This window comes from Rhinichthys klamathensis, unplaced genomic scaffold, assembly GCF_029890125.1.
Source record: "Rhinichthys klamathensis goyatoka isolate OS25496 unplaced genomic scaffold, OSU_Roscu_1.1 h1tg000976l_1, whole genome shotgun sequence".
Classification (NCBI taxonomy): Eukaryota; Metazoa; Chordata; class Actinopteri; order Cypriniformes; family Leuciscidae; genus Rhinichthys; species Rhinichthys klamathensis.
In genome coordinates, this window is record NW_026607288.1 from 96393 (window position 1) to 122707 (window position 26315).

The following is a 26315-nucleotide window of genomic DNA, read 5'->3' on the forward strand; positions in this document are numbered from 1 at the left end:
TAGAATATAAAAGTAATATGTTATATATCGACATGTTTAATTGTTTAATTGATTTGTTGATTTTAGTCTTTCAGGCAATGCGATAAAGGCCATTTCAGTTGATTAATAGAAACCAACAGGTAGAGAGAAAAAAATGCATCAAACAATATAAATCTTTATTAATTCTAAAAAACAGTGAACATGTACAAATGCATGCACACCGCATGTCTAATTACAACAGAACATGTACAGAGGTAATATAGATACAGATATTACAGATCCGACGTCATGAAGCCAGTGATTGGACAAGAGCTGTCGCTCATTATTTGTTACCAGCAAACTTCCAATGAAAGGTTCCTCAGCTGCAAACAAGCGGATGGACTTGGATAATTCCTTGTGATCTTATTTATCTTGGCTAAGCCAGCCAGAAAGCTGGTTCTGAGTAGGTTCTTTAGAGGAGAGGAGAGTAAACCGCTTAGTTAAATTCTGCTCTTTTGTCGAAACAAGCACTTTTGATTGGTATGGGGTGTTAGAATATTCTCAATGCTTAGTTTCCTTCAGCTCTCATTGTGATTGAATAAAAAACGCCATTATAGTGCATCGTGCCTAATGGGTCAGTCAAAGAGCATTTTAAAGACAAAATCAGGAATTTCCATTTTCAGTTTGCCTGAGTCCATTCACACAAGAGGATGTCTCAATTATTATCATTTTTTTTTTAGATTTTCTTTTGCAAGTTGATAAATTAAATATTCTACTTCATCATCAATGCATAATGCATTGTTTTAACATGAAATAGCAATGTTTTTCATTACAAAAAAAATAAAGAAAAGACGTAGTTGAAGATGTACCAGTTCTGATAGAAAGGATAGTTGGACATCGCCCACGGTTTGGCCATCCAGTGGGCTGCGTCTTCGGGACAAAGGGGCTCCCTTGGCCCTTGACAATGTGTAAAGGTACGGGATTTGAACAATCGGGGGGAGTATAACAGGAAAACAGGTCCTGAGAAATTTTAAATGGGGTATGGAATAATTTATGCAGCCACAGAAGAGGTTTCGGTCTTGCTGGAAACCTCTGAGGCCTCATCAATCTTCTTGCCAAATACCGTCTCCATGATGCAGGCATTGAACTGGAATACAAAATGGAAGATTAGTGTTTGTCTGCGTGTGCACAGTTATTATTCAACACACGTGTGGTGTCCATCTCACCTGTTTGTTCATGAAGGCGTAGATTAGAGGATTGTATACGCAGGAGCTCTTTGAGAAGAAAGCTGGGATGGCTACCAGACGGTAATCTTTGTTTGATTCATCAGCATTGGCAAACCACATAGCAGTTGCGGCATAGGGGGCATAGCAAAGCACAAAAGAGCCAACCATTACAATAACCATCCTGGACACTTCCTTCTCGGCCTTCTGGGTAGAGGCTGACTCAGCTTGCTGGGCTGCAACCTGTGGATAAATATTGAAACATTTCCAGCATTTCATTGTATAGCTTTTGAAATATCCATGTTTATTTTGATGAAGTACACACACACACACACACACACATTTATATATATATATTAAATTATTCAAAATAATATCCTTATATTTAATCCATATCCGATTGGAAAAGTCATGGGAAATTCAGTGTTATGCCTAATAGCTCATAGGAAGGTCATTGTAATTTCTAATGCTTTGAAGAAATTAATTGAACTGAAATTTCCATGTAGAAAAATCTGACAGTTTGTAAAAATTACATTTATTTTGTTCTGCATTGCTTTCATGCAAGAACGTAATTGAGCCTGATTTAAGCATGGCCAGAAGTTGAAATCAGAAGCAAATGAATTAATTAAATAATTATTAGATCCTTATTAATATATTAATCATACATAAACCATAAATATTGCCTGAATATATGCAATAAAAAAATTAATATTCACTAAAATCATAAAAATCTACAAATTTGTATCTATTTCTGTTTACAAGAGTTTATAAAAAGCAATGAGTTGGAACACTCACAGCACGCAGGGCTCCCAGGAGCTGTGAGTAAGAGAAGATGATGATGGTCATTGGCATGATGAAGCAGGTGATGATGAGGAAGTAAGTGTAGCTCTCTGAATTGAACTCTTCGCTTTTTGTGTACCAGTCAGGTCCGCAGGCGGTGCCGAGACCCTCGGGAATGTATCTGTACATTCAAATGTAAATTAAAATCAATCCTTAAAACTACGAGTGTGTGTGTTTCCAAATATTTCACCAAGAAAATGTCCTTCACCTGCTCCATCCCCAGAATGGAGGAGTGGCACAGGCGGTGCCAATGACCCAGGTGAACACCACGGCACCGACGGCCTGGCTTTGTCCGAACTTGAAGCCTCCGAAGGGTTTGCAGATGACCACGTATCTCTCGAAAGCCAGAACAGCAAGGGACCATCCCGTCACAAGACCTGCGAGAACAAGACAAGCATCAGCACACCAATCTGAACGTAATGTCTATGCTGTTCAAACTCATAGACTCTGCCTCTTACCCGCAATAGCTCCCATTGCTGCTTCCAACGCGCATAACGTATAACCGAGGAAGTAATAACCTCTAAGAGCGCAGACGAATACTTGGCTTACAGAGAATGTGTCGAAAATGAAGCCTGCTAGGGAGATGTTCACCAGGATGTAGTTGAGAGGCTGTCGAAGCTTCTTGTACTTCATTGTAACGAAGAGGACGACGGCGTTCAGAGGGGTGCCCACGAAAAACACGAAGCCCATGAAAGCTGCCTGCAGGTAGAAAGCCCACTTGGGGGCTAGGTGGTACTGTGGGCCCTCGAAGGGGCTGACTTTGGAAAGGTTCCCGAACTGAACGCCCCACGCGTCCATGGTTGCGCCGTTAGAGGCCTTGTTCTAGCACGGTGTCCTGGTGAAGTCAATGAGCAGCCTGACTGAACGAATGCGGACAGGATAGCCTTTTATAAAATCCTCAAAGTCTTGCCTGGTGTGAAAAGTTGGGGATGAAAAGGAAGATCATCCTCCGGGTGATCTTCCGGACATGTTGCCGGGATAATCCGCCCTGTCCATGCTAATTACACTCAACACTCTCCCGGAATCTCTAAGCACATGATTAGGCAACAGATGTTGTTCTATATATGTTTTAGGTTAAATTACAGCACAAACAACAGTAGTATCGTGTATTCAACATCTATAAAGAACATTCTAAAAGACAATTAATATTCTAGCTTTCAATAAACTTGGACTGAACATGACAGTGTTGTCTTAGAGCTGCTTTAGCCTAAGCTTAATTGAATTTGCTTCATAATTGATGAACTTTACAACGTCCACACTGTTATTGAACTGAACTGAATCAACATTGAACTTGCTTGAGCTGAATAATGACACTAATGCCTTCTGTAGTGCTGCTTTATAGCTGAATTAAACTTGTTAAACTAAATTGAATCAGCAGTGAACTGACTTGAACTGAACATTATTGTCTTCCGTAGAGCTGCTTTATTGTTGATTTGAGTTTGTTTCATAATTCATGAACTTTGCTTTGACTGTTATTGAATTCAATTGAATCAAAACTTAAATTTAACTTAGTTGAGCTGAATAATGTTGTCTTCTTTAGAGCTGCTTCATTTGTTTCATAATTGATGAATTTTGCTAAATTTACACTGTTATTTCCGTTTATTATACTTAATCTGCTGTGAAACAATCTAAATTGTATAACACACTATATGCCATCAACAACCAAATGAAACCGCATATTGGTCCACATTTGACAAGCACTTTGCTTCCCAATATCTTTAGAGGTTTCATGTTTGTAATGAATCAAAGGAATCATTTGTTAACAACATGTATTCATTACTTCAATGAGCTTTTTGTTTCTGCCTTAAATTTAGACATTGTCTAATACATTAGCTAACTGCGTGATTTGTATATGTACATTTCTGAAATACATAACTTGGACACAGTCGCCTCTGATAACAGATCACTCTAAATTGTAAAGTAGACACATGCATTTTCTGTAAAGCTTTGAAACAATATGTATTGTGAAAAGCAGCTTTACAAATAAGTGTGACTTGAATTAAATTGAAATTATCCTGGTACAGTATAAAATACTGTACTATATGCCTTGGCTAACTTTGAGGTTGCTTTATGTTTGTGGCATGTTGAGAAATGTGAAGATTATACGCGTTGTATATATTTCCTAACTGGCCCCTTAATTTTAAGACACTTTCCCTAAATGGTTTTGAAGCATTTTCTCAGTACTAAAAACACTGTCCTAAATCACTGGATCCTGATAGATTGATTTGGGGGCACTAAATCACATTGAAGGTAATATAACAGGTAACTTAAAGTATTTGACCTAGTTTTTTTTTTAGGCCAAACAAGCTTATTAGCTTGGCTTCTATTTCATGAGCAGCAGCATAAGCAGGCGAAAGGCAAACCAAACTCTTAAGGTCCCCAATCACAAGGATGAGCCGTAATCTGGAAACCAGATTTACCTAAACCAATCCCTAAAAATCCCCACAAACTGCACTGATGTCACAGAGGGATTACGTCCAAACTGGCAGTTTATCTTATTAGCTGAGACTTAAATTGTGGGTAAATTTTGATAATCTGGGGAGAGATAAAGAGAGTTAAACTGTAAATCCGGCCTCTTTTTATACACCTCACTTCAGTTCCTTCATTTCTCCTTGGAGACTCTTCTCTTCCCCTCTCTTTGCCATTTCTTTTCTCTGGTTTTGGCAGGTAAGTATTGTCTTATAGGTTGGGAGCCTTTTACAATGTGAATTTTGTTAATTATTCATAATAGCTAACGAAATGCAGCATGTAACCTGAGAATTTATTAATCTGAAGTATGCCTATTTTAGATTTTTTAGTTTAAATTGAGTTCTTTACTTGCACAGATGTAATCAAAATCAAAATTTTGCAGTTACTTTTTTAATGTTTAATTGATTATTTACAGGTCTTTATTTCTTAACTGTCTGGAAGAAATATGTATTCTGTTTATATATGTAGATGTAGATTCTTAATATTTATATATTCTGTTCATACAAACATAACAGTATCAATAACCTGCATGTTTGACAATTATATTCAGTTTATATTGTATTGTGCTACTTTTTATATCCTCTAAAATTCAAAATAAGACTGCATGTATTAGATTTGTATTAGATATTTTGTACTGTATGTTGATTTTGTAGTCTCTTAAATATTAAATGATCCAATTCACGAAAGTCAGATGCCATCCAGTGACCCGGGGTTGTATTGTAACCAAGCTATGTATCTGAGTTGCATGGGTATGATACGACCTGGGTTACAGGACGGTGATGGACATCATTACAGAGATGAACTTATGCACCTTTATCAATAGCATCAATAAATGATTACGGAATCTGATGATATGTTTACATTCATTGGATGTGTGTGAATAAAGTGGAAGATTTATTTGTTAAAAACTGAAATATAAATTCATGTGTATTTGAAGTAATATGGAATTGTGCTGTTTGGAAGATCTTTTCATTTTAGTCTGTTACGCCAACTTGTGAGAGATAGATGTGTATGAGAGAAAAAGAGAAATATAGAGAAGAAAGAGACAGGATAAGACTGAAAGACTTGGCTGGCTGAAGAAGTTCAAACTTGTCTGGAAAGCAAAGATGATCACATTCTTATGATTATTATTTTTGTCAAATTACACATGTATGATGTCAGAAATGTAAAAGTGTTAAGTGTTAAATGTAAAATGTTAAATCTCTGTGATAAATGTAGTAAAATTTAATTGTAGAGTATTATTTTTGTAAATGCTAAACTTTTCCATTATCTCATAGAGAGACCCTAAGCTTTAAAGAACAGAACAAAACGAGCAAAAAAAAAGAAGAAGAAAATCATTGATTTCTCGTCACACAGTAAAAAAGTATAATTATTATTAATTATAGATTATATTATTTAAGCAAAGGGTAATTTGTGCCTAATTTTTTTTTCAATATTTTTTATTAATTTAACATATACCATTCAGAGATTACTGCTCACTTTGAAGAGATCAGGTTCAAAGTACCAGCCAGGGCTGTTGAGGTCCACCATAAGGCGATGTGCCCCTCTACTCCCCAATATTCCTATTTTTGTTCAGCAAATGCTATACATTTTACAAGGACTGATTCTTAAACTATGTGCAACTTGCACAAAAGTAGCCTAACGGTAAGGTAAATAAAGGCAGTCTTACAAAAATATCAAACTATTGTTTAACAATTAACAAATTGAATTAATAAAGTGTAAATTACTATATACAACACACGAATGAGTGACTTTTATAAGTTGTTTCTTTTTGGTGAATCAACATCCTGTGCGAACAGTGTCAACTCAACTACTGAACTGAAAGTAATTTCATTTAGTCATCATGTGAGACTTGAAATTAACCAAGAGCTGCTAAGGTGTTAGGTTGGACAATGAAACTGAAACACCTGGTTTTAGACCACATTAGGGCCTCATTTTGCAGCCAACCAGCATCAATACATCTTGGGAATGAAAGATGCAAGTCCTTCACAATGGCCAGAGGGATTTTGAGCCATTCCTCTTCCAGAACAGTGGCTAGGTCACTATATGATGCTGCTGGAGGAAAACGTTTTCTGACTTGCTCCTCTAAAAAAAAAAGTGACTCAAAAATATTTAGATCTGGCGCAGGCCATGGAAGATGTTCAACGTCACTTTCACATTATTCAAACCATCCTTTCACAAGTCTTGCTGTGTGTATTGGTGCATTATCATGCTGATACACGGCCCCTCCTTCAGGGAAAAGGACAATGTTTGAACCATTAGGTGCACATGGTCCTCCAGAATGGTTCAGCAGTCCTTGGCAGTGATGCGCCTATCAAACAAGGTAGGGAATGTTATGATGCAGGCCAACCATCAATGATCCACCCTGTACTTCACTCTGGGCAGCAACAGTCTGTGGGTGTTAAGCCTCTTTGGGGCTTCTCCACACCGTAACTCCCATGGTGGAACAATACATGTTTCACATTGCCCACAGCCCAAGATTTGCACAGTTGGCACCAATGAAACGACATTTGGCTTTGGCACAAGTGACCAAAGGTTTGGCTATAGCAGCCCGACCATGAATATTGACTGGAGCTCCCGACGAACAGTATTGGTGGAAACAGGAGAGTCGAGGTGTGCATTTAATTCTGCAGTGAGTTGGGCAGTGGTGGTTTTATGTTTTTTGAATGCAATCCAGGTTAGTTTACCTGCACATCCCTTTCAGACAGCTTCCTCATACCTCGACAGTACTTCTGTTGGATATGGTTCTTCCTACGTGGTGGTATGTCGACATTACCCTGGATACCATAGCCCTCGATACACCACAAAGACTTGCTGTCCTGTCACAGATGCAATTTGTCCACTTTTGAACTCTTGAATGTCTCCCATTAGGCTATGTTGTGTGGATTGCAGTAGCCTATTTTATGTACAGTTGTGCTATTGCTCTGCTAATTCAACCTGCACACTCTGCTCTTCCTATTGGAATGTAAAATCAGTGAAGATTGGCCACGAGGCCACGTATAAGGGTCATTATATGAAAACGTGCCATTTTGTGTCCCTCAGAAAAAAAAGCTCTGTAAATCTTAATAAACCAAAAAACAGGTAAAATATTGTATAATTTAGTTTCCTTAATATGTCTCATAATATAAGAATAAATTAATTTCTGTTTCTTTTGTTTTTAAAGGATTTTAATCACATTTTTGTGCATAGCATCTTGCAGAAATGTTGAAAATGGCCTGTCCCTCAGTATGATTTTTCTACTTCTACTTGCTATCAAGGCCAAAAAAGTCAAACTATTATAAAAAAAACACATACTTATATAAAGCCTTAAGTGTCAGTTCATTAGTTATGAATGGATATTATTCTTAACATGTGTCAAATTTAGAAAAAAAACACAATTTAGTTGGGTACCTAGGTTCGCGTCAACCCTGTTACTTTTTTATGAAAACACCTCTTTAAAGATAATGGACTATTCCAAAAGTTGCATCAGTTCCAGGAAATGACATCATCTGCCTTTCATGAAGTTGATGGTAGAAGACAAGTAAGTGTTCTCTTCTTTTAATGATTTTTTTTTAGTTTATGTAATGTCTGAAAGATGGGGACACGCTCATTGTGTCAGCCCTGTTACCAGAAAAGCATACGTTAAAACGTTATTTGTACATATTTAAAAATGTACATATATAACAACATTTAAGCCTCTCATTAAGGCACGTAATGTAGTGTTATTACCTATACCTCATGGCTAGTAATGGCCGCCAATAACATTTTCCGTCAACCCTGTTACCGTCAACCCTGTTACCATTCCAGGGTAACAGGGTTGACGAAAGTATATGCTTTGTGTGTCTTACCCATGTTGTATACCCAAGACGGGTTAAATCAAGGGCAACTGGACTGGGTACTTCCATATTTGAAGATATTTTGCCTCTCATCCAAGGGGTTTCTTCAGTTCTAAATGACTGATGGGGAGTGCCAGGTTTTTGAACCTCTGTGGGGTTGTCACCCCTGAGCCAACCCTTCTTGGATAACTATGACCTGGATGACTGAGAATTTTCACAGACGTACTTTTCTTACTAATAGTATTTACATAATATACATATTTTTACAGTTTTCATCCCTAAAAATCATGTTTTTTATTTATTCTACTGATAGGTAGGCTAAAATGTGTTGAGGTTACTGATCTATACTGATACACACAAGTGCATTGGGTTTTATAAATGTGCTTTATAAACCAAAAGTCATTATTATTTTTATTATGAGAAGTCAATAAATGAACAAGGTTGCTGTTAAAGTGTTTTAGTTTTTGATTTGATTTTGTTAGGATGCCTCTTTCTGCAGCTGAGAAACCAACGCTATCTGACGACCAATTCGTACGAATTTGTACGAGTGATTAAAAGGTGGCTAATTCTTAAGAATTCATACGACCTCACGTGATGGGTAGGTTTAGGGGCGGGGTCAGGGGTAGGTCATTCGTACGAATTTGGCAACTCGTAAAATATGTACGATTTAGCAAAAATCTTACTAATTCGTACGAGTGAGGTCGTACGCATTGTTACGAATTAGCCACCTCGTAAAATTCGTACGAATTGCCGTGAGATCGGGTTGGAGAAACAGCGCAAATACAGACAACGTAGAGATGCTGATCCTGAGAGACAATAAGCATATTTAGGAAAAGAGAGGGCAAAATGGAGAAAGGACAGAGACACAGGGAAAAAGCAGCCCGAATAGATATTTCTGGCCAGCCCGTGAGGACTGCATCTGGTGATGAAATTTTAAGAATGATTCCTGCTCCTCTTAATGTGACAGCACGGCACGTAGAAATATGGAAAGACATCTGGTCAAAACTTGTTGGCTAGGCAGACAGGAATGTTAAATTAAGTGATTATTATTGGCTTTTGTTTATTCTGTTAAGGCCAAACATCTTCAACAGTTAGCTTTTCCTTTACCGAGTCCTTTTTCTCCGGTCCTAAGCGCCAGTACTTAAAACGTTGTTGTGGACGTAGTTGAGGACTAACGACTGTCCTCTGGGCGGGAATGGTTAAAGGGTTAGTTCACCCCAAAATGAAAATTCTGTCAGTAATTACTCACCCTCATGTTGTTCCAACCCCGTAAAATCTCTGTGGGCCTTGAGTCAGTTCACATAGTGTAACAGCGCAGCGCTTCTGGTTGAACGTCACACGCATCACACACATGACCAGCGTCGGCCAATAGTGAGCCTACGTGTGACTACAGCAGCACAGAAGCGCTGCGCTGTTACACTACGTAAACTCACTCGAGGCCCACAGAGAAGGAAATGAATAGTTAAATAAATTCCTTATTTTTGTTTGTTTTTTTACGCACAAAAAGTATTCTTATCGCTTGATAAACTTAAGATTGAGCCACTGTAGTCACTTGGACTATTTTAACGATGTCTTTCATAACTTTTCTGGGCCGGCAAGTTTCGATCCCTTAGAAGCCTATGGAGGAGTGAGACAGCTCTCAGATTTAATCAAAAATATCTTAATTTGTGTTCCGAAGATGAACGAAAGTCTTACGGGTCTGGAACAACATGAGGGTGAGTAATTACTGACAGAATTTTCATTTTGGGGTGAACTAACCTTTTAACAAAATAAATCGCTGCATCACCACTCACCCTCAGGATAGAAGCAGGAAATGGCCCCTATGAAATGTGTCTAATCTTTAAACCCAATTTCTCTAGACATAAGATTTTTAACCAGTTTACTTCCTCTATTTTACAACACACTCACCAAATGGCTACATAATCATTATATGATCTGCATTTTGTTTTTTTATACTTTTTTATAGTGGCCTTTAGTAAGTGATCGTTAGTGGTTTTTGCTTATTCTGTTAAGGCCAAACATGTTCAATTGATCATTTAATTGCAATGTAATTTTAATGTTTTAATAAAACAATTGGTTTACATTTACATTCCCAGAATCATCATAATTTTGCATAATTTTTATGCTAAAATCTCTCAATAGATTTGTCTCCAAAATATGCTGATTAGTCATGTTGAATTAAAGGTTTATGAATGTCCAATTAAGACTCCATTACACCCATAACTGTAACTCAAACAAGCAGTAGAACCAATACGGTAACTCTTGTCAACCCTGTTAGTGATGTGTCAACCCTGTTACTTGTATAATATTCTAATTTCATTTAAAAAATGAAAATAAAAATGTAATCAACTAATAGTATATGTTTAGTAAGAGAGGCTAATAATCCACTCAAAGTTGAATTGAGGTGTTTTATTTTTGTTTCCATACATTTTTCTTAAAACAGAAGATGCTGGGAGAGTGTCATTTGCAAATGAACGTATTCATCCACTAAAAAAAATAAAACTTTCAATATTCTCAATTCACAAACACTCTTAATGTAACAAGGGGGGGTTTATCTTTCACGGTATATCAGATTTGTTCTATTTATGTATTTAAAACCTTTTCAAAAAGTAATTATTATGTCGGTAACAGGGTTGACCAAACACACACATTTACGTTGGTTATATGAAAAAAGTAAAAAAAATAAGATAGCCTGAGATGGCACGGCATATTTTCCTGACAGGTAAGGATCTACTTCATCCAAAAAGGGGCTTAAAGATTTTCAAAACAGTACTTTGATTATCAAACATTAAAAGTGGGAAATGGCACGTTTTCGGATAATGACCCATAAATTGGCGTGCAAAGTTCAACATTATGTTGTTTCAGTTTCATTGTCCAATCCCTTTTAAGACTTATTCGACTTAAATCAGAGAAGTCACTGACTGCTTTTCATATAAAGTGCCGTAAAGGTGTTGTTGTAATCATTGGTATCATTGGTAATCATTGGTATTTTACTGAATAAATTAAAATATAAACCTTACCTTTTTATATTTAATGCAATATATACTAATTAAACATATCTTCAGAAATAAATTCTGGTGTGTTAGTTCTGTTCTGTTGGAATCAGAAACGATCCCACAATAATCCCACAATTTAACCATAATCGATTCCTGACGATTCCCATTTGGAACATTTATTGCTCCGTCACTGTTTCGTGAGAATGAATGTCACACTCACAGTGGGTGTGTCTACAATGAAATTATCTCCGTAGTAAGAATACCTCGTAATACGCTAAATTCACAAACATTAAAACACATTCAAACCTGTGGTATTATTCGTCATAAGTGGATATTTTTTAAAAAACTGTCCGAGGAGCGTGTTGTTATTATAAAATCGCTCTGGTCTGGACTAATTAATAGTTCCTGTGCCTCGGTTTCCACACGGACTTGTTTGACAGGAGCGCCCTGTGTCTGCTTGAGATGGCGGCCAGATCGGAGAACGCGAGGGCCGAATAAACAGTAAACCTGCGCGTCTACAACCTTCCGAGAAGCGCAAGCCGTGTCATTTATCCCATATCTACATCCTCTAGAAACAGAAGAGCGCCATGGAAGGCGGGAAACCCACCCTGCCGCTGGTTTACCAGGCCGTACAGGCGCTATATCACGACCCGGACCCTGCCGGCAAGGAGCGCGCCTCGGTCTGGCTGGGAGAGCTGCAGAGATCGGTGCGTTCATTAGCGGGCCTACTGCGCCACAGCACCCTCACTCACTAATTAACATTTACAATATGCTATCCATTAGAAACAGTGTTCATTTAGACCGTAATGAAGCTTTTTAAAACATCAACATTTGCTGTATTGGGAAGTGGAGGTGGTCACATGTGTTTGGGCTCTTGTGGGGGTTTATTTGTATCCATTGCTAAATCCATCTAGCTTGTCTGTGGTTGGATGGTCTAGTTATGGGTGGATTTAAGCAGCAAGTTTTGCGGAAATAGTTATTTTAAACATAATAACTTGCGGAAATCGAGTTTATCACCTAGACTGCCCTGTTAGAAAGCTGGTAGTTGTGTTTTGAAACATGGTAGCGAGTTTGTAGCTGGGCATTAGCTGGTTGACCATGTTCTAGAAACCAGCTTGACCACCTCATTAACAGGAATGACCAACAAGTAGTTTGTTTTTTCTTTCTTTTTGCTGGTCCAAAATGCTTTACAATCTTGTGCCAGCTAAATACCAGCTAACGTTACCATGTTCCAAAACACGGTTTACTGGCATGGTAGGCTGAATTAAAACTGAATTGGCTATCTATTCTAGAGCATTTCTGTGCATCATAAGACATAGGCTGGTTTAAATATTAATGTTATAACATCAATATTGCGATTGTAATTCCGTTATATATGCATTTATGCCACCTCTATGCAGCATTAAACACCATTAGTTTGCCGTTTCACCCTTTCTGCTTTGGGTTACTGGTTCTTAACTTAGTTCCGCCTCAGCAAACTGCGATATCGATGATATGGAAGGTGTTAAAATTACAAACCACAAACCAGTGAGTGAGATTTTGCAAGACACATGTTCCTTTTTTGCAGAAGAAAGTGGCACAAGACTAAATTACCTCACAGGCTAATTCTGTAAGAATCAGCTTCTCCTGCAATATGTGGCACAATATTATGATGTCAATAGTATGAATGGCATGGCTTCACCTTGACACTTAGAGGGATAGTTCACCCCCCCAAAAAATTATGTCATTATTACTTGCCCTCATATCATTCCAAACCCGTAAGACTTTATCTCCTGAACACAAATGAAGATTTTTTTTTAATGAAATGTGAGTGATTTCTGTCCCTCCATTGACAGCTACAGTTCATAAAGAGATCGTAAAACTAATTCATATGAATTGAGTGGTTAGTCAATTTTATTTCAAGAGACTTGATCGTCTTATATGATAAACAGATTTAATTCACACTTTGATAAGCGAACAATCAGAAACTCAACCGAACCTGCTTGATGCACGAGAACAAACCTCATTGGTTCTTGCGGAAGCTCAAATGTGCTGCGAAACACAAGAATGAACCTCATTGATTCCTGCACGTCAAGCGAACATGCATGACCACAAGTTAATGAATGTTTATATGTGAATAAAGGCCTAAATTCAATCTGTTCATCATATAAAGTTATCATTCTCTTCAGAAAATTTGGACTAAACCGATCAAATCATATGATATGGATTAGTTTTATGATCTCTTTATGAACTTTTTGAAGCGTCAAAGTGGTAGTTGAGTAGCTGTCAATGGAGGGACAAAGCTCTCAGATTTCATCAAAAGGATAATTTGTGTTCCGAAGATGTACGAAAGTCTTATGGGTTTGTAACGACATGAAGGTGAGCAATTAATGACAGAAAGAATTTACATTTTTGGGTAAACTTTCACTAAGTTGATTGTCCTGCTCCTCTTCAGGTTGTGTATTTTGAGGTTACACATAATGAGTTCCTGGTTCCTGATGTTTCGATTTATTTGCATTAGTAATGTGTATCTTGTTGTGACGCATCTGATGTTTAAGTTTTGCTTTTACTTGTTTATGCAAAATACAACTGGTCTGACTTGATACTCAGTGGTCATATTACTAACAAGAGGCTGATATAATGCTGATTATATAAAATGAGTTAATACAGGTTATTCAAGGCTATTGATGTAAAGTAATAATTTCAAGCACTATTTAGTCATTACAAATCCTAAAACAGAAATTATGCATTGATGAGGGTGGTGATCGTCTCATAATGGACAAATCATCAGATGTTATTGGCACCTACTCATTGAAGTTGTTTTTCTGTGCTGAACCTTTCAGATGTACGCGTGGGAGATCTCGGATCAGCTCCTGCAGCTGAAGCAGGACGTGGAATCGTGTTACTTCGCAGCCCAGACGATGAAGATGAAGATCCAGACGGCGTTCTACGAGCTTCCCCCAGAGACCCACACCGCACTGAGAGATTCACTCCTGTCTCACATCCAGAACCTCAAAGACCTGTCTCCCATCATCGTCACACAGGTAACGTCCCAGCGTCTGTCGGTCCAGGGGTCGTGTCTGCTAAACATACATGATTTGTGTCCTGTGATTGCTGAATCAAAATGCAAGTCAGTGCAGAGGCCCTTAAACATCTGCTGTTAATGATTGTATATTGAACATGCAGTGTGAGGTGTTGATGGGGAGCGTCGATCGCGACCACACTGCAGTGTTACATATTGAGAGCTGTTAAGAAAGTGACGCTGGAACTCTAATGTCATTCTCTCTCCCAGCTTGCATTGGCAATCGCAGATCTGGCTCTTCAGATGGCCTCGTGGAAAGGCTGTGTTCACACCCTCATAGAAAAGTAAGAATCTTCTACAGAGCCAGAATTAGGTTTGCTTGGCTGTAAAAGTAACTTAATAGCACTGATTGTAATCACCTGAAGCACAAATAATCCAAATGGTCTCTCAGTTAATATGAGCTCAATAAACTTGTAATAAGAATTGTTTAAAATAGTTGTTCATTGTCACACCTTGAAATTTTATCATCTACCCAATGCTTGATTTTACTCCCTCCAGGTACAATAATGATGTGTCCTCTATGCCTTTCCTGATTGAGATACTCACGGTTCTGCCGGAGGAGGTGCATAGCCGCTCTCTGAGGATCGGAGCTAATCGACGGACAGAGATCATTGAAGATCTGGCCTACTACTCTACCACAGTGGTCACTCTTCTGGTGCAGACATTATTCTATCTACAAAGCAGTTTCTATCATTTATTGTCCACTTCCCAACCTAAACAAGATGCCTTACCTGTCTGTTCATAGCCAAATGGTAATGGTGCTGATGCAAGAGACGTGAATCACCATCATATTATGTCATCATCCCTCCAGTTTAGCTGTTAGCAAAATGCTGGGCTCAACTATTTACTTTTTTTTTTAAGTTAGCAGTGATATAATTGCAGGGAATACAAACACTTCTTCTATAGGCCCTTCTAATGTCTCCTTTACTTTATTATCCTTTAATAATGCCCAACCGTTGTTCTGTGCTATCATTCCCTCCATGCAAATCATTTTAACGATTTAGATGTTGCATAAGCATTTAAATCAGGGGTTTCCAGACTCGGTCCTGGAGGGCCACTGTCCTGCAGAGTTTAGCCTGGAAGTTTCCAATATGTCTAGTAAGACCTTGATTTTCTAGTTCAGGTGTGTTAAATTAGGGTTGGAGCTAAACTCTGCCGGACAGTGGCCCTCCAGGAGCAGGATTGGACACCCCTGATTTAAATGCATGATTTTTGATTCTAAACTAAGCTTGGCTAATATTGTTGCATTTCCATGATCAGGTGTCATGTGCGGAGAAGTCCGGACATAATGAGAAGATGCTTATCAAGATATTCCGATGTTTGGGGAGCTGGTTTAATTTAGGAGTGCTGGACAACAACTTCATGGCCAACAATCAACTGCTGATGATTCTCTTCCAAGTGCTGGTGAGATCAGCAAATGGAATCCGATATTCAGTTCCTTTCTCCCTTTCTCTTATACTTAAAAATCCCCCCCCTCTTTATTGCAGCAGAGGGATGAGACGTCTACAAACCTGCACGAGGCGGCGTCAGACTGCGTGTGTTCAGCGCTGTACGCGATTGAGAACGTGGCCATAAACATGCCCCTGGCCATGCAGCTCTTCCAGGGAGTCCTTACCCTAGAAACGGCCTACCACATGGCCGTAGCCCGAGAGGACCTCGACAAGTACGTATGGCATTGTTTATGATCCATGTATGCAGTTCATGCAGACCTCTAATACAATGGCACTGTTCCCATACCCAGTGAGCTGCATGCTGCCTACATGGATGTCTTATGAGGCAGCATTTTGAGTCACATGGTATCATAAGTGACAATTTGAACGGTGTACATGAATAGCTAAAACAAATAGCTCTTGTCACACAAAGCCTACTGGAGACTCACAATTGATTTCAATAGTTGATGTTAGCATGTTACTAAATGGAGGACTCTACTTAATTGATTTGAATTTAGTTTGACATTAACATGTTGCTATGCTAAATATTCAAATGAGCTAAATACTTGGAAATAAACTGGAGAGTTGACTCAAAATTGATTTCAATAGTTTGATGTTAGCATGTTAAGCTAAAAGCTCCAATAGTGCAATACGTAAGATGCGAGCCTCGAATCAGTTGATTCCAATAGATTTTGCTAGTTGCTATGTTAAAATTTCAAATTGTGTTAAATTAAACTGGAAACTCGACTAACAGTTCATTTCTGTAGAGCTTGGTGTTGGCATGCCTTTAAGCTAAAAGCTTAAATTGCGCAGTGCACTAAACGGACTCTGCTGAATTGATTTGAACATAGTTTGAAATTAACATGTTGCTATGCTAAAAGTTCAGATTTGTGCAATACTTTAAACTGGAGAGTTGACTCACTATTGATTTTAAAAAAACATTTTTATATATATATATAGTTTGACGTTAGCAGGTTGATACGTTAAAATCTCAAATTGCTAAATTCCTTAAATGGGAGATTCAACTCAGTTGATTTCAGTAGTTTTATGTTAGCATGTTGCTATGCTAAAAGCTCAAACTACGCAATACTCTAAACATGAAAATACATAGCGCACAAATATTGTGTGAATTAGTATGAAAAAGTACAACTTTTTTAAATCAATATTATTTGGTATTAAGGAAATCTATTAATAAAAAAACATATCTCTCACTTCTTCTATGTTTTTTTATTTAAACATAATGCATTACTAGCTTTCCTTCTCATTGATTGAAACCCCACTAAGCCTTATAATTTGGTCAAAATAATGTAATATTAAAAGCAGCGTATTCATGCTCCTGAAGTAGGAAGCTCACTAGATTTTGGGATGGTTTTGGATCTTGCTTGCATTTTTCCACCACAGGGTGCTAAATTACTGCCGAATCTTTACTGAATTGTGCGAGACGTTTTTGGAGATGACAGTAAGGACTCCTGGCCAGGGCATGGGAGATCTACGCACGTTAGAGATGCTGCTTATTTGTGCTGGACATCCCCAGTATGAGGTGAGTGTGAAGGCTGACAAGTATTCAATCGTCTGCACCCATAATGACAGGTGAGCATGTATATGTGTCCTTCAACAGGTGGTTGAGATCTCGTTCAACTTCTGGTACCGTCTGGGAGAGCATCTTTACAAAATGAACGATCCAGCACTGCACAGAGTGTTCAGGCCGTTCATACAGAGGCTACTTCACAGTCTCGCCCGCCACTGCCAACTTGACCCAGACCATGTGAGCATTCTTCTCTTTCCACATGTCTCGCTTGCTTCTTCACAGGAAAGACGCAAATCATTCATTAGCCAGGTTTCCATCCAAAAAAAGGTTTAGTGCATCAAAATGTTTACCAATATAGCTGATAGAAATGCTAATTATCGGTAATTTATTGCAAATGTTGACAATCTTTTTCCGTTTAACTTTAGCACATCAATTCTAGGTCGATACTTCAAATGTTGTGAAAAACTCATTTGGAAACACTTTTTGTTGAGAAAAAGGGCTTTAACGCAAATAAATGTGGTTTCACATGACTGAATTAGCCTATACAGCATCCGCGTTGGTGCCGTTGCTCCCCCTAAAGAACTTGTAGTTCAACGGCGCATTAAAACTTAGGCTAACCTAAGGCTGTTGATGGCTTCTAGCATGTGCAATAAAAAATGAATGGTTCACGATTTCCAGCTTTTTTACTTAATTTCTTATTTTGTGTTTCCTGTACAGGAGGGAGTCCCAGAGGACACTGATGATTTTGGGGAGTTCAGGATGAGAGTGTCTGATCTTGTGAAAGATGTGATTTTCCTAGTCGGCTCCATGGAGTGTTTCTCACAGGTAGAATTTATAGTTTCAAGAATAGAAACATGAAGTGAAAATGTTTTGAGGAAAAGAACCCAAAGTGATTGTATAATTTAGCATGGTTTCCTGAGAAACGAGGGAATATTCAATGCAAGTTAACTATTCTTTTTATAAACACTTTGTGTCCTCTCGTCAGCTGTATTCGACTCTGAGGGAGGGAAACCCCCCATGGGAAGTAACCGAGGCTGTTCTGTTTATCATGGCTTCCATAGCTAAGAGTGTCGATCCGTGAGTATCACTTTCAGTCATGACTCAGCAGCTTCATTTTCCTGCGACTGGTGTAGTCCTTAAAGCACAAGCGTTGAGTAACATATTGGCAGATTATATATATTTCAATATCTTAGTACCATTTTAGCTTTAAAACACAGGACAATAAGTGAAGTTACATAATAATATCTTGTCATTTGTAGGGCTGGGAATTGAATTGATACAGATTTTCTGATTCATTTAGATCCTGATTCACAAGCTCTCCATTTGATTTTTATTTGATAAGATAAGAAGATGAGTAAGTTGTCTTTTTGAGGTATTCTTCTAAAGAAATCTGCTCAGTCTTTTGTTTCAGTAATCAGGCTACACTGGTTGTGCTGTTTTTTTTGATGAATTTGTAAAGAACAGTTCCTTATGAGTCATTTGTTCATGAATCATTTGTCAATCAACCGGCTCATAAGAATCTTTTGTGAATCTTGTTAAGTTAAATGTTTGTTTTTGCGTGCATCCCTTGAAGACAACTAACTAGAAAGCCATTAATTTGCAGGATTTTTCAAATGAAGATTGCAGTTAATCATGAAATCTGTATTTTTACCCAGCCCTAGTCATTTGTCCTAAACACTTTTTCAAACTGGTTATTCTGTAGTACATGACGCTTAATGTGAGTGTTTGAGACGCTAAAATGTCTCCCTCTGCTCGTTCCTAGTGAAAACAATCCCACCCTAACGGAGGTGCTGGAGCAGATAGTATTGCTTCCTGAGACCGTCCATCTTGCTGTCCGCTACACCAGCATTGAGCTGGTTGGAGAAATGAGCGAAGTGATCGACCGGAACCCTTGCATGTTAGGTGACTGTCACAAAAGAGTCCGGTTGATTTTCACCTGCAGGATGTTTTGTTTCTCTCTGTTTCTGTGTTCATGTATGTATGTATTGGGTTGGCAGATCCTGTTTTGAACTTCCTGATGAAGGGTTTGCGGGAGAAGCCTTTGGCCTCTGTGGCAGCTAAAGCCATTCACAACATCTGCTCGGTGTGTCGAGACCACATGGCGCAGCACTTCCAGGGCCTGCTGGACATCGCCCGCTCTCTCGACTCCTTTGCCCTGTCGACGGATGCTGCCGTTGGCCTGCTGAAAGGTGAGGTGCCCTTTTACACTTCAAAGATGTTAATTGTAGGGGTGCACGGTTCAGAAAATGTCACGATTCGATACCGATTTTTTTGTCTCAAGATTCGATTCAAAATCAATTTTCGATTCAAAAAACGATTTGCAGTATATAAATGTAGTTCACTTTTTCCTATGTGATTGATTGCAGTAGACATAATTTAAAAGAAAAAAAACACAACAAATTAAATGTAGTTTGATATTACTTTATATGTCTTCATACAAAAATAAAAACTTTTGCAACTAAAAAGTGCCAAGCTTTGGCCAGCTTTCAAATACATTTAATTCAAGTTTAAAATAAAACTTAAATAAAAAGCTTTTACATTTAGCTTTAAAGTGCTGTAGTCAGATCAAACAAACAATTATGCTAAATGTGGTTTAAGGACTACTTCAGCTACCAGGTTGACTGTTGAAATGTGAACTCGACTGGGCACATTGAACTTCCTAAAAATATATACTAATGTCATAGAACCCTTGCGAAAATATTTTAAATAAATTTAAAAAAGCCACCGCTACTGGTAACATATATGGTTAGATTGATTTGTTTAGATCCAGTGAAGTAGTTCATAGGCGTAATTTGCGGGTATCTCCAGTTAACTAGCAGAGCATTCATTTAGTTTGCTATTAAATAAGAGATCTGTTGTTTTTTAAATCAAGCTGCACGCTCGTGTCCGCTGCTATGTGTCATAAATACAGTGTTCTCTGTGGCTCGAGCAGTCTTCACTCGGACGCACGCTTCAATCTATCGCCGTTGTGGAGACTCCGGTGAAATCACAAAATAAAATGCACACAAACGTGATGAACATATTCGGTTTTGATGAGAGAGAGAAAAAAAATATACGATGCGGTTAAAAAAAGTTAGATGCGGTTTAGAACCCGTAACGTCTTGACACGCTTGGCAAAAGATCTACAGAACTCAAACATAAGATCTGCGGATCGATGCATTTATTTACGGGTTGAGCAGAGAGGCTGCACAGTTTAGCTATTATATACTGTTTAGCTAAACAGTATAACTATTTATCAGACCGGCCCTCGCAGCCTCGAAACACTACCGGACCACTGGTAAAAGTCCCGACTCACCCGATTGCCACTCCGCCCCTGCAAAAAAATATATGAATCGATTTTTGGAATTCTATGAATCGGTAAAGATTGAATCGCGATTCAAATGTGAATCGATTTTTTTGCACACCCCTAGTTAATTGTAGTTATGTGTTATTCCTTGATGGATTGTAAGATGGTTACTGGTCTACACGGTTCACATTTAAGTAGCGTTCTACGCTTTTCTGTTGGTCTTAGTCATGCCCTTGTTGTATGGCTGGTTTTGTTTAAGTGGTGTGATTGGTTTACTTCAGGCACGGCGCTGGTGTTGGCCCGACTCCCCCTGGAGAAGATCGCGGAGTGTCTGAGCGATTTGTGTGCAGTTCAGGTCATGGCACTGAAGAAGGTTAGATGCTCGTGACACTGGTCTGTATGTTTACTGTCTGTGTTTAACTCAATAAAGTAATGTGTTGTCTTTGTGTCCAGCTGCTGGCTCAGGACTCCAGCAGTGGGAAGTCATCAGACCCCACCGTGTGGCTGGACAGACTGGCTGTTATCTTCAGGTTAGACTCAACCTCTCCACCAATGCACTTTATGCCAGAGCTCACTGTTTGTGAAATGTTTTAATGGATTGTGACTATTTCTAGTCCTCTGAGAAAATCGTTGTTTCCTACTGAAAATTATTATGTAACACTCTTGAAAATTATTTTAAAGGCACACCGTGTAACTTTTGGCCAAAAGAGTTGAGGCATACGAGTTATTTTAAACGATTCCTCAGGCCAATATACAGCGCTTGACACTATCAATGCTCCGAGCGGGGCTGCCCTCTTGAAATACCGCCTATGTACGTTTGGAGAAGACGCACCGTCTTTGGCCAGGTCATGTGACCTGGAAAACGTATCGGTTTACGACCGTCACGTGACCACAGGCTCGGAAGAGTCAAGGAAAAGAAAACGAGAAACTGACCGCGTGAGAACCGGACGAGTCTCACTCGGTCAGGCTTTCACTTAAAATAGGATAAGATTGATCATCAAACAGAAATAACCCAGCGTGTGCAGCTCTTAAAGGGACCACACCTTATTTCCACTCGTTATTTATGACAGTACAAGTACACCACAGCGACTCTAGGGGTCGCTGTTTGACAAAAACGGAATTAGGTATACATAGATTTGTTTGTATTATTTGTTTGGTTATTGAATGATTATTTGTTTGATTGGTTTGTCTTGTTTTTGTTTATTTATTAGTTTATTTTTAATATTAATTTTAATATTTAAACCTTGATTTTGCCATGAAAAATTAAGCCATAGAAGCTGGCATGGTGTTAAAAACAAACAAAAATAATCCTAGTATCATGGCTTTGAGACTTCAGAAAATGATAAAATCGAGCGTAGAATTAGCCTTTGTTGCAGATAATTGGTATATATGTATAAAGTATACATGTCAAAAGATATTAAATGGTATGGCATCTGAATTCTACATAATATTTTCTTCCTCTTAATTTGCACAATTTTTCCGTGCATCGATGTTATTGTGAAGAAAAGTGTCTTTAATTAGCATTAATGAATAAAAATCCATTTTATTTCCCTTTAAATGTTATTTTTCTCTCTGAAAACAAGTAAAATGTGTTTTGAAAGCCGTTTTTTTTTTTTTTTTTCATTTCCATTAGACACACAAACCCCATTGTAGAGAATGGACAAACACACCCCTGCCAGAAAGTCATTCAAGAGGTACCCTTACATGTGCGTTAACTGACACATTATTTACGTCTGTCTTTATAGTAGTTTCTTTCTGATCCTCATCTCTGTTCTTTGTTGTAGATCTGGCCGGTGTTGTCAGAGACGTTGAACGCCCATCAGGGTGATAACCGGATAGTGGAGCGCTGCTGCCGCTGCCTGAGATTTGCAGTGCGTTGCGTTGGGAAAGGCTCTGCTTCTTTATTACAGCCACTCGTTACCCAGGTGTGTTTGTGCCCTAAAAATGTATGTCCTCTGATCTGTATCTGTGTTTTTGGAATATAGAGCTGGTGTAGGTCTTAAAGAGGTTTTTTTGTTTGTTTTAGATGGTGAGCGTGTACCAGGTGTACCCTCACTCCTGTTTCCTGTACCTGGGCAGTATTCTAGTGGACGAGTATGGCATGGAGGAAGGATGTAGACAAGGCCTTTTGGATATGCTACAGGTAACGCACACAAACATACTCCAGTCTAACAACCTATAAGCCAGGGACACACCAAGCCGACGGTTGGCCGTCGGGCTGTTTCTGAGCGTCGACCGACTTCGTTTTTTCGGTGTGTTCCGCACCGTTGGCTCTAGTTGGACATTGTCAGAGTTTTTTTTGGTTGATTCAACATGTAGAATCAGCGTCGCGCCATCGGTTGGCTGTTCAGTTTAGCAAACAAGTCAGTGCACAATAATAAGAGCAAAAGTGATGAAAGGGACAAAGAAGTCATGACGGCACAGACAGAATGCTGTTCTTATTTTACGTCTTGTGCTGCGATGAGATGTTGATGAACTCAGTGTTACTGATCAGTGGCTCTATCTCTCACCCTTGCAGGCTCTCTGTATGCCGACTTTCCAGCTGTTAGAACAGCCTAATGGACTGCGCAATCACCCGGACACAGTGGATGATCTTTTTAGACTCGCCACAAGGTACCAGTTTTGTGTTTTTGTACTTCTGCTGAAGTGTTAGAAAAACAAGCAACCTGAAATGATCAAGCAAGGCCAAAATAAGTGACTTGTCACACCAAAATAACGTACATTAAAATATGCACCCATTTTCTCTCATTATTTCAGGTTTGTCCAGCGTAGTCCGGTCACGTTGCTGAGCAGCAATATTATCATCCACATCATCCAGTGTGCCATTGCTGCCACCACCCTGGACCATCGAGATGCCAACTGCAGCGTTATGAAGTTCATCAGAGACCTTATTCACACAGGGGTCTCCAATGACGTAAGTGGCACTGTCGAACCAATCGAAAGACCTTTTATTACGTTGTCGTTCCTGTTCATTCATTGCACATAGCTGTTTTTCCTCTCCTTCAGCATGAGGATGACTTTGAGGTGCGAAAGCGTCTGATTGGCCAGGCGATGGAGCAGCACGGGCTGCAGCTAGTGACTCAGCTGATCAACACCTGCTGTTTCTGCCTGCCGCCTTACACTCTGCCTGATGTGGCGGAGGTACTCTGGGAGATCATGCTCTTTGATCGGCCGGTATGTTTTCAACCTTTTTGAACACGCACCGCTTTTTGAACATTGCTCAAATACAGATTCATATTTACATTTAATTTGGCAGATGCGTTTATGTAAAGTGACTTGTATTGCATTCAAGCAGACAGGAGGTCTTGTATTTAAATGGTTATTTTTTATTATTATTACTATTATTAAAATAAGCTTCTTCTTTTTTTATGTATTTAGATTTTATTATTTAGTCTAATTTTAAGTTTATCAGTGCTTTTCTCATCACCCAGAATAAACTTTGTGGCTGAATAGCATCTTATTTTAATTCCTTAATTTCCTTTTCAATTTTATTGTTATTTTATGTTGTGATAACCACAAGATGTTTTTCTACTTTTTAAAAAGACTTTTTAAACGTTTATTTGTGTCTAGACGTTTTGTCGCTGGCTGGAAACCGCACTGAAGGGTCTTCCAAAAGAAACAGCAGGAGGCGCTGTATCAGTCACACACAAGCAGCTCACAGACTTCCATAAGCAGGTCACAAGGTGAGTTTGTCTGTGCCTGCCATCATCTGAGCCTTCGTTAACAGCACTGCCATTAGGATAATTTCATTACACTCCCGAAAGCAATTGGCCTGTTCCCTAATTAAAAAGTGCTTTTGTCCACAATAAAAAGTAATAGTGCTCATCAGTGTAGATTACAGGCAGCATTTGTCTTTTGAGGTATTGCAAGCTGGTGCACATTCAGTTTTCCTTGCGATTAGCTCGGCATGGCAAGCCTTAACAAGTACCCATAATCTCATACTTCAGCAAGTCTTGACCTGAGAAACGAGGAGCCTCCCAGCGTGGTGTCATGCACAGATGCCGAATACATATTCTGACAGTGCAGAATGAGTCACAGCTTTTCATGGAAAGTCCAAACCACGCCAGACTGATGCAGTGTCGTTGCGTTGCTCGCCCATCCTGTCGGGGTGTTTGTACTGTGATTAGTAATAATAGACCAACTTATTGTTCAAGTAGTTTGTTGGAAATTGATGCTAATTTGTTCTCTCTACCCCAGTGCAGAGGAATGTAAACAGGTTTGTTGGGCGATAAGAGAGTTTACAAGGCTGTACCGATAGCTGTCTTTTACCTGCTGATGCTGCAAGACCAGGTGAGAGAATCATATTAAAACAAAATTTGTCCCATTGTGCAACAGGTTTTTTTTACATTTTAACATTTACATTTTAAATGAACATGTATACACTCAGGCCTGGATTTCTCCTCTCAAATCCAATCAATTCTCTTACATCACAAAAGACTGGAAAAGTCTTGTAAATTCATTGGTTAGAGTTGTGGGAATCCTGTAAATTATAAAATGGTTATAAAATTCTCTCTTTTCCTCTGCAGGTCAGATTTTTTTGTTTTGCTAACATTTGGAGGAAGTGGCAAAGGGAGCCATGATGACCACTGTTGATAAACTAAAGGGAACTCTTGCATGAAGGATTTGTGGGACTTGGCACCATGGGAAAGCCAACCAATTGGATTGGAGCTTTGGAGTGGCAGGGTTTCAGGAAAAGCAAATTGCCTTGTGGGTGTCTCAAGACCGCAGCCCCATCCCTCCCTTTTTCCCCTCCAAGCACACCGATGCCAGCTGCAGCGAGAGAGGGGGGTTTCGGAAGGGACATCGTCGTCTTGAGAGGGGGTGGGCCATCGAATGGACATTGAAACGTATACACCCATTTCAACGTCTGCATCAGTCGGATTTTTGGGGATCCATCAAAAAACATAAAACAAAAAAAAAACAAATAAGGATGTGCCTGGTTGCAAATCATAATGCATCGTTAAAAAAAAGACTTGTACGTTTTTAAAAACAAAATGGAGATTTATTTTCATGGACGTGTGTTTAGAGATCAAGACATGGCTTTGCTGCCAGTGCCATACAAATGATTACCAAACTAAAGATTGTCACAGCAGCAGCCTGCGCCTGTGGGACATTTGCAAAGGGGAGAATCTTGGGAGAGTTGGTGTCACCCTTGATCTTTTTAAAGTTGGCTGGGATTTTATCCGTACAGGTTATGCTGTAAATTATGGAGGGGACTGACTGGCAGGTGCTTTTTTTTTTTTTTTGTTCTTTCAATATGTTGGCATATCTCAAGAGACTCTGAGATCATCTTAGGAGCGTGTCTGGCCGATTGGGCAAAATAAAATCCAACATTGTGAGGAACAAACTAATCTTTGTCTCGTATCTTTTCAGATGCACTTGTGTGTTTTGAGAACTGATTTTCACTCTTTCTGCAGCTCTAGGAACCAGTTTGACCAGGTTTAATTTTAAGAAAGTTACATTGGTCCTTTAGGTCCTGTTTTCTGAGTCACAGAGTAAACTGAACCCTCTTCTATTGTCTAAGGCCCTACAATCATGCGTTGCTCACAACTGCACGTGTAAACCCTCAGGTCACTCCTCCTGTGTCCCATTTGCTGAATGAGCGTATGTAGTCATATCCGTTCAAGTCCGACAGGTTCATGTTACTGGCACAGACCTAATAGGATGAGGTCAGCAGATGTTATCTGCCTGCTCTCGTAAAGTTTGCAA

The 26315-nt window shown here is 39.0% G+C and overlaps 2 protein-coding genes across 3 annotated transcripts; one reads left to right on the plus strand and one right to left on the minus strand.

Moving 5' to 3' along the window:
- Positions 1-134: 134 nt before the first annotated feature.
- On the minus strand, positions 135-2895 carry opn1sw1 (opsin 1 (cone pigments), short-wave-sensitive 1). The gene is made up of 5 exons (XM_056244424.1): positions 2480-2895; positions 2230-2398; positions 1977-2142; positions 1185-1424; positions 135-1105 (listed from the first exon to the last, which is right to left on the minus strand). The coding sequence occupies exons 1-5, from the start codon at positions 2817-2819 to the stop codon at positions 1010-1012; spliced, it is 1011 nt and encodes a 336-aa protein (XP_056100399.1). The 5' UTR covers positions 2820-2895; the 3' UTR covers positions 135-1009.
- An 8737-nt stretch (positions 2896-11632) lies between these two features.
- Positions 11633-25534, plus strand: tnpo3 (transportin 3). 2 transcript variants are annotated; one of them, XM_056244458.1, is made up of 23 exons: positions 11633-12008; positions 14124-14324; positions 14573-14646; positions 14861-15017; positions 15623-15766; positions 15850-16025; positions 17194-17332; positions 17411-17557; positions 18038-18145; positions 18306-18397; positions 19083-19222; positions 19318-19509; positions 20888-20979; positions 21060-21136; positions 22240-22312; positions 22391-22531; positions 22633-22749; positions 23125-23219; positions 23364-23520; positions 23613-23780; positions 24177-24289; positions 24804-24896; positions 25133-25534. In XM_056244458.1, exons 1-22 carry the CDS (start codon positions 11889-11891, stop codon positions 24862-24864), a joined length of 2784 nt encoding a protein of 927 aa, XP_056100433.1. In that variant the 5' UTR covers positions 11633-11888; the 3' UTR covers positions 24865-24896; positions 25133-25534. The 2 variants fall into 2 exon arrangements, with proteins under 2 accessions (XP_056100433.1, XP_056100434.1); XM_056244459.1 differs by having other exon boundaries at positions 11636-12008; positions 22240-22300.
- Positions 25535-26315: the final 781 nt, after the last annotated feature.